Here is a 14,290-nt window from a genome sequence, read left to right on the forward strand (position 1 = left end):
CATAATGGAAGTGTAATAACTATACTGATGACAAAATAATAATAATGGTGTTTATTCACACAATAATTGCACCGTCTACAACACAGTGAATTGCAATTTGGAAGAAACTATTAAAACTGCAAAATATAAATGAATAAAATATATGTACAAACATTTGCATTAAGTTCACTAAGGTATACTCTAGGTTTCCCAACCCTAAATGCTATATACTATTTGACTTACTGCACATTGTTGGGAAAAATTAGATTTCAGTCTTGATGATGATGATGAACTTTATTCATGTGTTCATGTATTTAGCTGACGATAATTGGGTACACAAAATAAAGATAAAATAAATCATGAATACTATGATACATAACAAATAAGAAACAATCTATAAATTATATATACATTTACAATATGCTAAAATAATCAAAATACTTCTAACAACACGGGCACACTTTAAAGGGATACTCTATCCCTCAAAACAACTTTTGCTCAAAAGGTTGTGTTAACATCATAAATACGGAAAAACGATAAAATATGTGAAAACAAAAAGTAGAAAAGTCTGAAAATCGCTGAGAAACAGCAAAAATATCCCTTATCGGAGGACCGGAACTGAAAACGACATTTCTGAAAACATGTGATTGATGACGTAGAAAGAAGAACCCTTTCTCGAGTGTCTTGTTTACTTTACTTAAAAAAATGTGCAATGGAGTCTGAGGATTCGCGAAATAGTTCTTCTTCCGATAATGGTAGTGACGAAAGTGCAGAGGGACCTTCATTTATTGATTGTGAAGGAGTACAGCCATACTTATTTGAGCCGTACGACAGTGATGCAAGCTCGGGTACGGACTCTTCAAATGATTCTGGCGAACGACAATACGAGCGACTACAAAATACAGACTGGTGAGCGATCAATTTCAATTTGCAACGTGTAGCAAATGCTGTTGTAGTCCAAACTTAGGACGGTGTTATTTTTCATTGTGTCGATAAATCAAAACCAGAAAGATTTCCGCACAGGTCCCTACTTCATTATGCATACACTCCTTTGTTTCAAGAAAACAATAGCGATAACAATAGACGTCCTTTGGGACTGTGGCGCTTTGTTCTTTCTTTTTAGAGGTTTTTTTTCTAAGTCTATATGGACTTAAAAAAAGTCGGTCGAACTTCTGTCTGAAATACAGAAAATCGAACAGTTTTTCCTGCAATTTCGGCACTTTTCCTGCAATTTTACCTATTTTTTAGTTTTAGAATAAGCGCAAGAAGTGGAGTTTCAAGCAATCGTTGTAATAGGGTTCAGATTCGCAAACATAACAAACAAACCAAATAAAAGTACTGTCATAAGAAATTTAATGGCTACCTGCTCTTTTTATCGTGAAATTGTTCTTCCTGTCTGCTTAAAAATTCGCTGAGACACTGCAAAGTGTATATTTTCTTCCTTTCCTGTATTTAGGATCACGAACGGTGCATTTAGAAGGATTTTGCGATTTATCGCTCTTTGTAGAGATCGGCAATATGCTCAATGATACTTCCAAGTAAATAGCTTTGGTAGAGATCCATGGATGTTCCCCTACGAGGCATACTTCGTTTCATTCCCCATCATGTCTTTTCAATGCCCTGCTGTGGGCTCGTTTGTCTGGGTCGACGAAGTTTAGGCGATGGTTAACTGCGGTGAGATGATGTTAGCCCTTGTCTTGTAGGCAGTTGTAAAGTTTCCGGCCACAGGTAGCTAGGGCTAATTTTTTTTTCAAGGAAAGTTTACGGTCAGAAAATTAATATGTGTTCTGGCGGATTGAAGGCTATCCATTGCAGTTTTTTCTTGAGCATCGCGAAACAGATCCATCTCCCGATGCGGCACTTTGTCTTTGCCAACTGACTGCGTTTTCACACAGGTTTTGGACACGGAAGACGAAAGTAAATTGTTTTCTTTGCACCACTCTATGCTCAACTCTGGAAAGGCTATAAAGCAGGGACAATTTCCAAATGATCAAATCTTCCATTGCTGTGACCCTTTTACTTCGGTAGCCATCTTGATTATTACGAAGACACAAGTTTGCTTCAAAAAAAGGGATATATGAAACGATTTTAATTGCAAGGAACTCGTGCATGAAAGTTTCCCATGAAAGATGCACCAATCAGACTTTAAGCGTGGTATACTCTTCCACGCAGTGAACTTATAAGTGTGCCGCACGCACGGGGCATGAAGGAAAAGCAGGTCACAGTTCACAGCAATACTGGAAAACCTAAAAGTATCACAGGGACTAACCTTAAGCCTAAACAGTGCCTTTAGTCGTAATTAGGGTTACGGTTAGCATTATTAAAGGGATTGGTTCTTTCAAGAGTAGTAAAACAGGGATCTCTTAACGGTAACCTACAAGTGTAAGTTCGATTGTAGTTGCTCGGCGCGGCACGTGTATATAATTACGTATCATTGTTATGTAAATAGTCGGCCAGAATTCAAAATAAATATCATTTTCAAGGTGTGACTTAGCAACTTGACACGATAGCTCAGTGGTGAAGAACAGGGATAAGTAATCCAGAGGTTTACAGTGGGTCGGAGTTCAAGGCAAGCTGCGAGTGGCATATCATGGGATAAAATGGCAGAAAAAGCCGTGCGGGGTCTGGAAATAAGAACAAGACGAAGGGATAGAAAGAGGAAAGCTGAGACAAAAACGAGTAACGGTGTGGGCGATGAAGGGAAAGACGAGAGAGAGGGAGGAAGAGAAAAATGAGATCCGTTTTTATTCATCCCGTAAGTACAAATTACCCATGTATATATTCGGTTCTCTTGGGTATACGTATTGTTCTACAAAACAATAGCGCGAATGAATAATTAATTTATTCTGCCTGCATAATGAAGTAGGGACCTGTACGGAAATCATTCCTAAAGCTCTCTTGTGACAGAGAAATGGTATTTGTCCCATTTTTAAATACATGTTTCGATGACGCGATGGGGGCAGCGCGAACCGATTGAGACCGATTAACAGAATTCCTCAAGTCAAAGTTTATTTTGCACTATATGAGAACCCTGCTTTGACTAATTGTATCTATACCTTAGGTGTACTTGTGGGAATTGCCAACGTCTTCAACGTGTAGAAGAGTGCATCTGTTGCTCCGAAATTGACTGTATTGTTGCCAAAAACAACGAAGCAGTCGAACACGAAGGGCTGACCGAGCCGCTTGTTTGCATTACGCAGCACCCAGGTTTTAATTCTGTCTGCTTGAACCACTGGGTACTGCAGACAGCTTGGTACCAGTACAAACAGCAGTACCATAACTCTTATGAGGGCCCAGAACATAAGCAAAACCGTCACATAGCTTACAGGCAGCTGGCAAGGTGGTGCTGGGGGATTTTGGGACGTGAGGTTAGAGTTGTCCTTCCATCTTGTGCTGTTTGCTGTATTCGAGCACACTTCCCTCCTCCAGGCATTGAAGAAGACTTTTCTTTTCAAGGATTTCGCTTTGCAGACGAGTAAAGCGTGGAAAAAACCTCATTTAAGCATTATTTTTAATGTCAAATGTAGAGCATTCACAATCTGGTATTCAAACATTCGTAACAATTGTCAAGTTGTTACCTCGTGCTTTTACACGTCTGGGTTAATTGCTAAATGAAATATATAAAATGATTAAATCTAATTTTTGTTTGCTCCAGTTTACAAAGTGTAAAAGTGCCAGATGTTCCCCGCAGATAGCAAAGTCAATCAGACAATCGGCGAGAATTGTATCACTTTTTAAATCGTGATTTCATTGTGCTGACTGCAGTATTCTTGTCAGGGCGATTATAGTCAGATGACTATGAACGTGGAGCAGCAGATCTTGGCAAAACACTGCTCTCCTGTCCCTGGAGAATCTTCATTACCATTTCCTTGAGATGGGCAACATATTCTGTGCAAAAGGATAACGAAGCGATGTAAAAACAGATGTGTTACAGATACATGTATACAGTATAAGACAAGTGAAATAAGAGCAGGGGTCATAATTGTCTTAAGGGCAAGTCGATTTAGTCTATAATCGTTATGGAGAGAGAAATTAAACTTACTGTAGGTGCATTTGACTAAAACCTTTTTGACCGTGTGTTCTCCTTTCTTGTACTTAGGAAAGGCAATGTTCACTCGTTCAGAACCATCTTTTAGTGTGGCGCTTTCTCGATTGCTGTTCTCGTTAAAGTGCAGAATCGCTATTTGCAACCTAACACAGTTAATTCTTCAATTAGGTCAACGCATAAGTTATCGCTATGGTTGTCTTTCATGGCAAAGTATTGTAAATTACAAAAGTATTATCATTCAGTTTGCATTTACGTCAAGTTTGTACGGCTCGTTCAAAGGTCTTGTGTATACAAATCTTTGGGCATTTCAGGATCTCTTTATTTGTCTATTGACACCTAATGCTAACTGTAGTGTTCAATTGTGTACCACCTGCTTGTCATCCCGTGATAGGAAAACGCAAGTCGTTTCGGAGCAAAGTGATTTTGCACGGAATGGAATGCCTCCAGAGATGAGGTGGCATGTTGTCCTGACATCTGCCTGACATCCTTTATAAGAGAAATCTTCGTCAGAAGTTCCATCAGTTTCTCAAAAGGTGGTGTGCCTGCAAAATAAAAGAAATTCAACTGCATTTACTCGCTCAAGACAGATAATTGTTACTGCAGTGTAATATTTATACGTACCTGGCTTACCAGAGTGTTTACAGACAGCCCTTCATCCGTTAGGTAGTTGAGACATCATTCGAGTCCCTCCTTTTCAATAGCTGCTGAATTTTTCACTTCGTTACTCTGTTGAGTGTAGAACGATAAAAATGTGTCCTAGTTCACATTGCAGTTAAGATCGACATAAAATTGTGAATTTGAACTACTAGGCGAGAGTAGCTTATATTGTTCTGCACCAGTAAAGTTCATTATTTACAAACCTGCACCAACTGGGAATCTACGATTTTGCTCTGCTCGAGATCCATGAGGGAGTAAGACCCATACTTAGCTGAATGGCCAGGGCTGTCACAGCGACCATCTCCGCCGACTAATAACTCTCTCCCTTCGGATTTTATTTCATTTAGCAGGGTAGCTTGTCGCTGCCTGTATGTTCTTTCCACTGCGGGATGTAGATATGATCTCTGGTGGTGCATAAATGTTGAGTAGGCAATGGTAGGAACTCTCATATGCTGCATAATTGTTAGGAATTTCGTTGGGCTCCCGCCGCCAAAGAGAATTGCGGAGGACATCACGATGTTCCCAACAGGGATATCTCCAACGGAGGGTTGTGAATCCCACAATTTGCTATGAGTGCAAGACAAGCATTTTTGTTCCACTCTTATCTTCGTTCCAGCTCGTGTTGAAACTACTGCATCGCATTCTGAATTGCAGACAGGGCAAAATTGAAATAAAGAAAGAAGTGATGATTCCGCAACCAAAAACAGGTTTTGTTGATGAGCAGGGGCATCCTTAGGAGATTTCCTATGAAACGAAACAACAAGACCATTTAGGAGTTTTTTTGTTTAGCAATCATGTCTGTATTTCACAAATGTGTTTTTGTCAAACTCACTCGTATTTTAGATCGTCAAAGTCGTCAAAAGCGGGATCCTCTTCCACTTCATCATCTGGGTCAGGGACGTACGATGGATCGTCATCGGTTTCCATCTCTTCCTCTGGATCTGATTCCTCGTCCTCGCTTTGGCAGGGAGTGGAAGTGGTGAAAACTCTCTCTGTAGACTACACTGAATGCCTTGAGTCTTTTTTCCAATGGCGGTTTGACTACCTGTACGAATAAGACAAAGAAAACTATTATTTCAATCGATATTCATTCTTGACCATTCGTCTCAGGCGAAACTTCCCTTTGCTTCTATGTTTGCTCCGAAATTGTACAGACACGTTTTTCTTTGAGGACTGGATCTGTGTAGAGGCCTCCTTTACTTTGGGTTCACTCTTTTCCTCAGTTGCTTCTGCGTCGTCTTTCTGTTTCCCGGAAGTGGAACTTTCCTTTCGCACACTTTCATCGATAATCTTTTAAAATATATCAAAAGCAACAAACAAGTAAGTACGTATAACTAGTATTTTCGGTAATGATATCGCCTGTACCATAACATTGTTTCTAAGCTTACCCATGCAGCTTCTCGCTTTCCGTATGCCCCTCGAGGTGGATTGCTTTTGACCTCTGAAGTATCAAATGTGCCGTTGTCGCTGTCACCGTCTCTTCTTGATTTTTTGGTTTGAGGAGGACGAATTTTAAAGATTGTTGGAACGGCATCGGCTTTAATTGAATTCTTCATCCTCAAACCTAAAGACTTAGCAATAACAGTTTGTGCCTCAAAGCAATCTTCAGTGAAATAAGCACTGCAAAGTCTACTTGAATTCGTATGATAATAAAAGTCAGACAGTGTGTTTTTGACAGCATTCGTCCACAGTCTTGCAAAATGGAGGTCTTCTGGCCATTGATGGAGACTCACTCTGTTTTTACGGGTGTTAGAACATCCACCAGCTACACAGCGATGCGGCATAATAGATGTCTTTACAAAAAAGCGCAGAGAAAATTTCGAATCGGGGAATTGCGAAAGCGTAATGACCCCTATTTATGAATCAATCTTAAGAGAATTTACCGGAAGAGGTTTGCGAGGTTCTCCTTTCTACGTCATTTCCGCTTTTCGGCCATAGTGCTTCGTTTCAAATCTCGGGCGAGATACTTTGTTAATTTATGGGGAAGGAAGAAAGAATCAAACTCTTTCGATGGTTAATATGTTTCAAGTAGGCATTAAGCAACAGGTTTGTGAATTTTTGTACTGGGGAATAGAGTATCCCTTTAAGAGGTACAAATTACGCACGCGGGGCAATTGTTGCCATTTATCAGTTCAGTAAGATCCTTACATCTAATATGAAACTTACACTTAGATAGGCTGCTCGTTTTAGTGATGTTTTTATCTAGCTTGTTCCGTAAAAAGGGTCCAAGATATCTAAGAGAGTGTTAACCATACAATACAGAATTAAATCTTGGAATATCAAAATTCAGGGGCCGGTTCCTGAAAGGTGTAATAACCCTATTCCAGGGATAAATGTGCCTGAAATAAGGCACATTTATCCCTGGAATAGAGTTATTATACCTTTCAGGAACCCGGCCCTGGTTTCTAAAATTTTATTTGCAAGACTTAGTACTGAAAATATCACAAGTGAAATCAGGAACTAGCCTATATTTAACCTTGTACATGAGTATAACTATGTCTTGCAATCTCCTATTAAGAAGGCTTGGTAGTTTAGCACGATCTAATAAGTTCATATATGTTTCTGAATGTGAATTATAAACTATCCTTAGTGTCCGCTCTTGAATTCTTTCAACCTTTCTTGTATCCGACGCCTTACAGAAATGCTATATGAGATGACAATAGTTGTCTTTATACCATTTAAGGGCAGAGTTTCCTTTCTTTTCCATATCAGTACACATAATGGACATATCGCTGCCAACTGTATACATCTGATGGTCATCAGCATACATATTTACATTTGCAATCTCATTTACGTGATACGACAGATCATTTTGGTACAGGTTCCACAGTGTTGGACCAAAGGAGGATCCTTGAGGGCATCCACGTTTCATCACATTCCAGTCACTAGCAGCTTTGCCAACTTTCACCCTGTTGACCCGATCTTTAAAATATGACGGAAATCAATATACTTAGAAGATTACTTGGGGAGAGGTGGTCTTTTCGACTGCGTATCCGTTTCAGAATATACTTAAAAAATTACTTGGGGAGGGGTGGTATTTTCCACTGCATATCCTCGTTTCCACTTCCGAATATACGTAGGACATTACTAGGAAAGGGGTGGTCTTTTCCACTGCGTATCCGCGTATCCACTTCAGAATATACTTTGAAGATTACCTGGGGAGAGGTGGTCTTAATAAAATGTGTTGTGAAAGGGTACCATGAGTGTGGGTTTACTGTAACGGCAGGTGAAGCACATTTCTTGGTAGCCGGACAGCTCGGACATATTCAAAAGGTCGGAACTTGTAAAACCCCTATGACTTCTTGAAGCGACTACCGAATGGTATGTTTCTTGTCAAGTTCCTCTTTAGTTCTTCAAATCGGAAGGATAAGTCTCGATAAAATTTATACCTCCCCCCCCCCCCCCCCCCACCAAAAAACACTAATGGTCACCAGAACATAAGCTTTTTTATGATATACGTACCGAGATTTACACTCCAAAAAGGATCGAGATAAATATAGTCTCTTTGCGCTAGAGAAGCCATACTATTTTTTTCACAGTGAAAAACGACGTATGGACGCTCTGATTGGCTATATCGTTATTTTCACTGGTGAAAAATTGTCGTATCAGCCTTTTGATTGGCTAATATGATGTTGAACTTTGGCGCGGGTGGCCTGTGCACAGATTTGTAAACATGGCGGCCGACTGGTGTATGGTTTTCAAGGTTTTGATCTTTTACTGCTTAGTTTTCTCCACAAAAATACTTCAGAACATCTTAAAAAGTTTTAAAAGTGCTCAAGCGAGGTATGGAAGGTAAAGATTTCTTTTATTTCAAAAATATTTTGCTATTTGTTTAGGGCTTTTGTTCACGATCGGTGGTTTGATAGCCTCACCATTAACACTTACCTCGTTAACTTTATGATCTCTGTACTTATATAATAAACAAATTACTTCATGATTGGCTCGTTTGTGCGATTTTTATTACTCACTCGTTGTGAAGGATCGTTAAACTCACTCGTTCGCTTCGCTCACTTGTTCGTTTACGCGATCCTTCACAACTCTTGAATAAAAATCGTACGCACTCACCAACCATGAAGTAATCTATATGTATCGGGTTTTGTACCCGACTTTTATACTGATGATTTTTAGCATGTAATGTTTCGTTTCTTTCAGCACCGCTTGCGGTCTAGACCCAGCAGGGCCATATAGGCGTGGAGGTGGTTTGAACGTGCCAGTGGAGCTACGATTAAAATTGCAGAAATCGAAGTCTGAAAGCCTCCATTACGTTTTTCAATGAAATTGAAATGAAACCAGAAAAATCGTTTAAATCTATGGAAATCGATACTCACAGTTTTTTTGGTGATCGATTTTCATCGATTTCCGATATTAATCGATTAATTATTATCGATTATATTGATTGACATCGATTATATGGATTTGTGGTTTTCATCAATTGGGCAGGCCGGGTTAGAGCGGCCATTCTTTCATCAGTCGACGAAGAACTTGACCCTCGCTTAGATCGTTTTCTACCAATACAATGCACTTCACTTTCTATTGAAATCAAGAAAAAAAAAAAAAACAATACCAAAAGGTACTACAAGGTTCCCCACTAAAGGTATAAAGGCTTAGGAGCAGAATCCACCTTTGAGCGGGAGCTTAAGCAAAGGCGTCCGATCGCCATGACTCATGATTCAGTCCCCAGTTAAATTGACTAGATGGATGACATCGACACCGAAGACAAGGAGAAATTAGGTTACTTGCAACACAGGTTTTGCAGACGTGCTTACATCACTAGGCCATTATATCGTATTGATGCATGTTACTCCAATGACTGTGGCTTTAAATTTTGTCCCTTTACCGTGCTCTAAAAAAGACTCAGCTGCCGGGAAACTCCGGCAAAATTTCGTCTTGATATGATTACCCTAACTATACCTAAGGACAGAATATGTTTATTTCTGTGAAAAAAAAAAGGTCTGCTTCGAGCCTAGTGGCCCATCAGGCCGGCGCTTTTCTCCGGTTACTGAAGCATGAAGCGACTTGGAGTAGTATGGGATGCTAGTCCATCGCAGGGTTACCCCCAGCTGCATAAAATTGCCGGTATCCATTTTATACACCTGGGTGAAGAGAGGCACTGTGAGAGTAAAGTGTCTTGCCCAAGAACACAACACGGGCTCGAACCCTGACCGCTTGATTCGGAGTCCAGCGAGCAAACCGTTAGGCCACCGCGCCTCCCTCTGTGAAAAGAGAACAAGCTATTTCTAGCCTCCTCCTTAAATTAAATTAAATTAAAGTGATAAAATGACCAAAGATTAAATAAAAGTGATTTATTTTTGGTTTTAAATAAGTGCAAAAATGGAGCGTTAAAAAATTTCAAGTATTGAATTAAACAGACATAAAAAAGAATTAGGCTCCTTCCACACGAAGATAGAATTTTTATTTGCTCAGGTCATAGTTAATGTACAATTTAAAGTTGGAAAGAAACAAATAAAATAGATAAAATAATCATAATTACAATTTTAATTAATGAAATATTTGAGCCTAGGAGCTAAATAAACTGGTAGGTTTTCGAGTTAGCCCCTAGGTAGGTTTTCGAGTTAGCCTCTAGTCCCGTATCGGGATAGTTTTGAATCCGCAACGTTTTTTTTCCGGATTGAACAATATTCTGATCCACAGGTAGCGTATTCAAATATTCTTAGAGAGTTTCTCCATTACCGTAACGGACGTATTTCTGTCCGATGGGACTGCCATATCTATCATGTGACATTCCTGATTCGTGTGATCTCTGAATTATTATTATTATTATTATTATTTACAATAATGACGACGATCAAATATAAAGTGGCCCTTTTTCTCACCGTTTCTCTAAAATTCAAATGAGTAATTAAGGTCCTTGTTTTTGCGAAAATGACCTTCAGATGGCTTCGTAAAACAACGAAGAGATCAAAAGTAACAGACATAGCATAATAATAAATAAATAGGGGTAATCTTTAGACAGAGAATATCATTGTTGTTGCAATTTTCATTTTACTGCCATTTTCAACACTACAACCTGCTGCAGCATCAGGGAGAGGAAAACGCGAGACTCCCGTCGAACAAGCAGGCAGCGATTAGGTTTTCCACAAAGCGCTAACGGGGAGCTTACGCAAGGAGGACGCCGACGTCAATGTGAGCGTCGTCTAAAAATATTATTTCCCGTTGTAAGAATTTTGTGATAACTCCAAGTCGCTCGGAATAAAGTGTGTATCAACATTGCAGGAATAAAACTGGCACGAACGATGTTGTTGTTTGCGAAAAAAAGCTATAATTTTTTTCGTCAGGTTCCCACGATCTCTACACAACCTCAAATTTGGTAAATTCCCGTCGTTGTGACGACGGGGACGGCCAAAAAAACAAACAAAAAAAAGAACCAGAATGCAAAACGCACGTGCAGAGCCTTTGCTTTTTGTTCAGAAAGTCCATTGTTTTGTGGCGTTCTCGTAGCAGTCATCGTCTTCCTTGCATAAGCTCCCTAGCTACTATACCGGAGTATAGGAGGACTGGGAGGATTGTGAGGATGGGAGTTGTAAGTATTTAAACTTTCAATCTCTGGAACAACTAAATACATGAGGTAGATGTACTATTTATCGCCAGTAGTGTACAGTATACAACTGTACCTCGTTCTATTTTTAGACAGTGTTTGCTTGTTTCCAGAAAAAAAATGAGAGGTCCTTTGCCACTACATTCTGCATGTGCTCCTTGATTGCATTGGTGTGAGAATTTCTTTTAAAGTGCATACAACAGAATTTGTTTTATTTGCTGATTGAAACTTCATGTTCTTCTAATGAGCACACCATAAAATGTAATTTCCAGTGGGGTACAAAGCTATGCTGGTTATGGGACTGGGGATATGGGGTCTGTGTCATCAATACAGGAACTTTTTTTCTCAAATGAAAAGGCAATTTTCATTACAGTTCTGATTTCACAGGCCCCATATCCCCAATCCCCCTTCTTGAGCGGTTTTGGTACCCCAGGGGAAATGACATTTCATGGTTTTAGAGGCCAAAAACAGGATGAAGAGAACTCTTAAGTTGAATTTTCTTTTTTTTTGTGGTTATCAGAAGACCATGATACACCACCACAAAGAATTAGAATTCTGTCATATACCCTTTTCTTGAAAGTGCACCTAACCCCAAATATTTACATTTATTTTTAACATTTAGGCCCGTAGCCTGCAAGGACTACGGGTCAATTGCCCACTGCACACTGTGTACCAGGACTTGTGGGAAATGTTCGTATTTGATTTTGAAAAGAAAACCCACGTGTATGGACATAGGACTCCAACCTGGTAATGCTTACTTTTAGCCCGTCACCTAACCACTCGATTACCACACCGCTAGGCTAAGCTGTTCAGAGATTATATTTTAAACATTATTTGATGATGCCGTATTATCACTCCCCAACAAACAACATTAAACAATACAAAAGGTCGCTTTCCAAACTTCACGGCAAACATTTTAAAATCAAAGCTTAGGCCTAATTACTCTTCAGCAGCGATATTCTATGTTAGACTTAAACAAATGTTTTTTGAAAAAAGGCGGTGTCTTGATCTTCAGTGGTAAAGCGTAAAGAAGCGGTTCCTATAGAGTAGAAACTTCGGGTTCAAATAGAATCCACGTATATGATTTTTTATTTCCTTATTTTCTCTGATACCACAAGTCCTGGGAAACAGTGTCCAAAATTCACGATAATAGTGAATTCATAGCAAATAAACAATAGGAATCGCGAATTCATGGGCGAGAACGTTTTGGAGCTATCAAGCCACCTAGGAAATGGTCACTAGCAAGTTCGGCCTAGCACTGGAAAGATTCTGATAAGACTCTTACCGGTTTTTGTCTTTCCTCATTTACAAGCTTTGGGCGAGGGGGCGGAGGGGGTTCGTACATTTCTACGTCTACATGTCCCAGCACTCGGCAAAGTTCCATTGACTTGTGGCTGTTTTTGCTTAGGTAGCGTCATACACCAAAAGCCGGCCACTTCTGCTGGAAAGAACATACTCACAGAAGACAGCCACAACACCGAGAACTTCATCCCCTACTCTTCTCGAGCAGCGTCTGGGTTCTTTAACGTCCCACAGAGAACTTATAAAGATTGAAGATATATGAGAGGCGGGGCCTACGGTTTATAGTCCTTATCTAAGAAGACTTGAAATTCTAACCATTTTCGGGTGTAATTACAAAGGCAGGAGTTTGTTCGCAGTTATTATAAGATCCTGAGTGTTGATCCGGTCGGAGGCGAACTCACGACCTCCCGCATGGCAGCCGGGTGCTTAACCAACTGAGCCACCGGTGAACCAGGAAAGTGCGGTGTCGCTAGCTCTGTATAGTTCGAACTTCTTCAAGAGGAGACTATGGTCTACCACGTCGAAGGCCTTCTTAAAGTCGACGAATACCAATTCAGTAACCTCGTCTCGGTCAAGGCTGTATAAAATCTGATCCTTGAGATTGATCAAGGCCGTCTCGGTGGAGTGAGCTATGCGAAAAGCAGACTGTAAACGGTAGATAAGTCCATTTTGAACTAGGTAGTCCATGTACGCATGGGCAACATGCTTCTCAAGTAACTTAGACAGCATAGACAAAACAGATATAGGTCTCTTATCGTCCTTGCAATCACGGATACCATCCTTGTGGAGACGAGTAACACGCGCAATTTTCTATTTGCTTGGGAAATAGCCTTTTACCAAGGACAAGTTGAACAAACTTGTCAAAGGCTGACACAGAGCAGGTACGATCAGTTTGAGCAATCTTACACTTACGCCATCAGGGCCTGTAGCTTTACCGTGAGGCAAACTCACAATCAAGCGTAAAGTTTGTTGCGCTGTAATAGCTGGGATGTTGAATTGAGTGGTGTAATTATCAAGCCTGGAGGAAACAAAATACTCCAATTTGCTAGTGTCCAAATCCACTGATAAGAGATTTGAACGCAATGCACCAGCAATGTTCGCAGAAAAACTCATTGAACATGTTTGCCATCGCTTCCGTTTTCATTTCAATAGAGCCATTTTCCCGAACCAATTCTTTAATGTTGTTTTGTTCTCATGATTCTCAAAGCTGCATACATATCCTTTTATACTAGTCACTCGTGCTATGTATGAACAGCCTCATTAATGGTGGCATCTCTAAGCACTACTTATCCTTGATGTTCATACATTATCAAATTATATAGCACATCCTTACTTTTTCACATGTGATCCTTGCTCACCCAAGCTTTCCATGTTATATTAAAACATACGACGATTGAGCGATTGAACATTTCAACTTGACGTCAATGGTCTTTTAGTCAAACATAATTGTCGCAAACTAATTTGTCATTTACAACCAATCCGATCACACGCTTTCTGCAGAATCGAATTACAATGCCAACGTTTTAACCTGACGTTCAGAGCTATAAAAAGAATGAAAAACAGATGGTAGCTCACCCAAACGAATAGCTCTACCTGCTTTAGGAATACTCCGCTGAAAATTAAAGTTGAAGTACTATGGCCGACCAGTCCTGCAGCCGTCATTTGCATGAAATTCGACAACTTTCTGGATCCCATATAACCACACTGTTTTGTCTCTGTGTGTTAAACTTTGTTTTTTCTGCCGTAGC

General features: G+C 40.0%; 3 protein-coding genes across 3 annotated transcripts; 1 reads left to right on the plus strand and 2 right to left on the minus strand.

The window, feature by feature from the left end:
• Positions 1-533: 533 nt before the first annotated feature.
• Positions 534-4,373, plus strand: LOC138032910 (P2X purinoceptor 7-like). Its single transcript, XM_068880622.1, has 2 exons — positions 534-888; positions 3,041-4,373. Exons 1-2 carry the CDS (start codon positions 692-694, stop codon positions 3,456-3,458), a joined length of 615 nt encoding a protein of 204 aa, XP_068736723.1. The 5' UTR covers positions 534-691; the 3' UTR covers positions 3,459-4,373.
• A 418-nt stretch (positions 4,374-4,791) lies between these two features.
• LOC138033681 (uncharacterized) lies at positions 4,792-6,033 on the minus strand. The gene is made up of 2 exons (XM_068881475.1): positions 5,517-6,033; positions 4,792-5,428 (listed from the first exon to the last, which is right to left on the minus strand). The coding sequence occupies exons 1-2, from the start codon at positions 5,609-5,611 to the stop codon at positions 4,876-4,878; spliced, it is 648 nt and encodes a 215-aa protein (XP_068737576.1). The 5' UTR covers positions 5,612-6,033; the 3' UTR covers positions 4,792-4,875.
• LOC138031927 (THAP domain-containing protein 10-like) lies at positions 5,756-6,468 on the minus strand. Its single transcript, XM_068879531.1, has 2 exons — positions 6,073-6,468; positions 5,756-5,974 (listed from the first exon to the last, which is right to left on the minus strand). Exons 1-2 carry the CDS (start codon positions 6,466-6,468, stop codon positions 5,756-5,758), a joined length of 615 nt encoding a protein of 204 aa, XP_068735632.1.
• Between the last annotated feature and the right edge of the window lie 7,822 nt (positions 6,469-14,290).

Source organism: Montipora capricornis, chromosome 14 (assembly GCF_036669925.1).
Source record: "Montipora capricornis isolate CH-2021 chromosome 14, ASM3666992v2, whole genome shotgun sequence".
Taxonomy (NCBI): domain Eukaryota; kingdom Metazoa; phylum Cnidaria; class Anthozoa; order Scleractinia; family Acroporidae; genus Montipora; species Montipora capricornis.

What these genes read in the sequence shown, in the direction of transcription:
- LOC138032910 (XM_068880622.1), top strand. Translation starts at nt 692, where the DNA reads ATGGAGTCTGAGGATTCGCGAAATAGTTCTTCTTCCGATAATGGTAGT. An exon ending in CGACTACAAAATACAGACTG is followed by an intron (nt 889 to 3,040) that starts GTGAGCGATCAA and finishes TCTATACCTTAG; the next exon opens with GTGTACTTGTGGGAATTGCC.
- LOC138033681 (XM_068881475.1), bottom strand. Translation starts at nt 5,611, where the DNA reads ATGGAAACCGATGACGATCCATCGTACGTCCCTGACCCAGATGATGAA. An exon ending in TTTGACGATCTAAAATACGA is followed by an intron (nt 5,429 to 5,516) that starts GTGAGTTTGACA and finishes TTCGTTTCATAG; the next exon opens with GAAATCTCCTAAGGATGCCC.
- LOC138031927 (XM_068879531.1), bottom strand. Translation starts at nt 6,468, where the DNA reads ATGCCGCATCGCTGTGTAGCTGGTGGATGTTCTAACACCCGTAAAAAC. An exon ending in GAAAGCGAGAAGCTGCATGG is followed by an intron (nt 5,975 to 6,072) that starts GTAAGCTTAGAA and finishes ATATTTTAAAAG; the next exon opens with ATTATCGATGAAAGTGTGCG.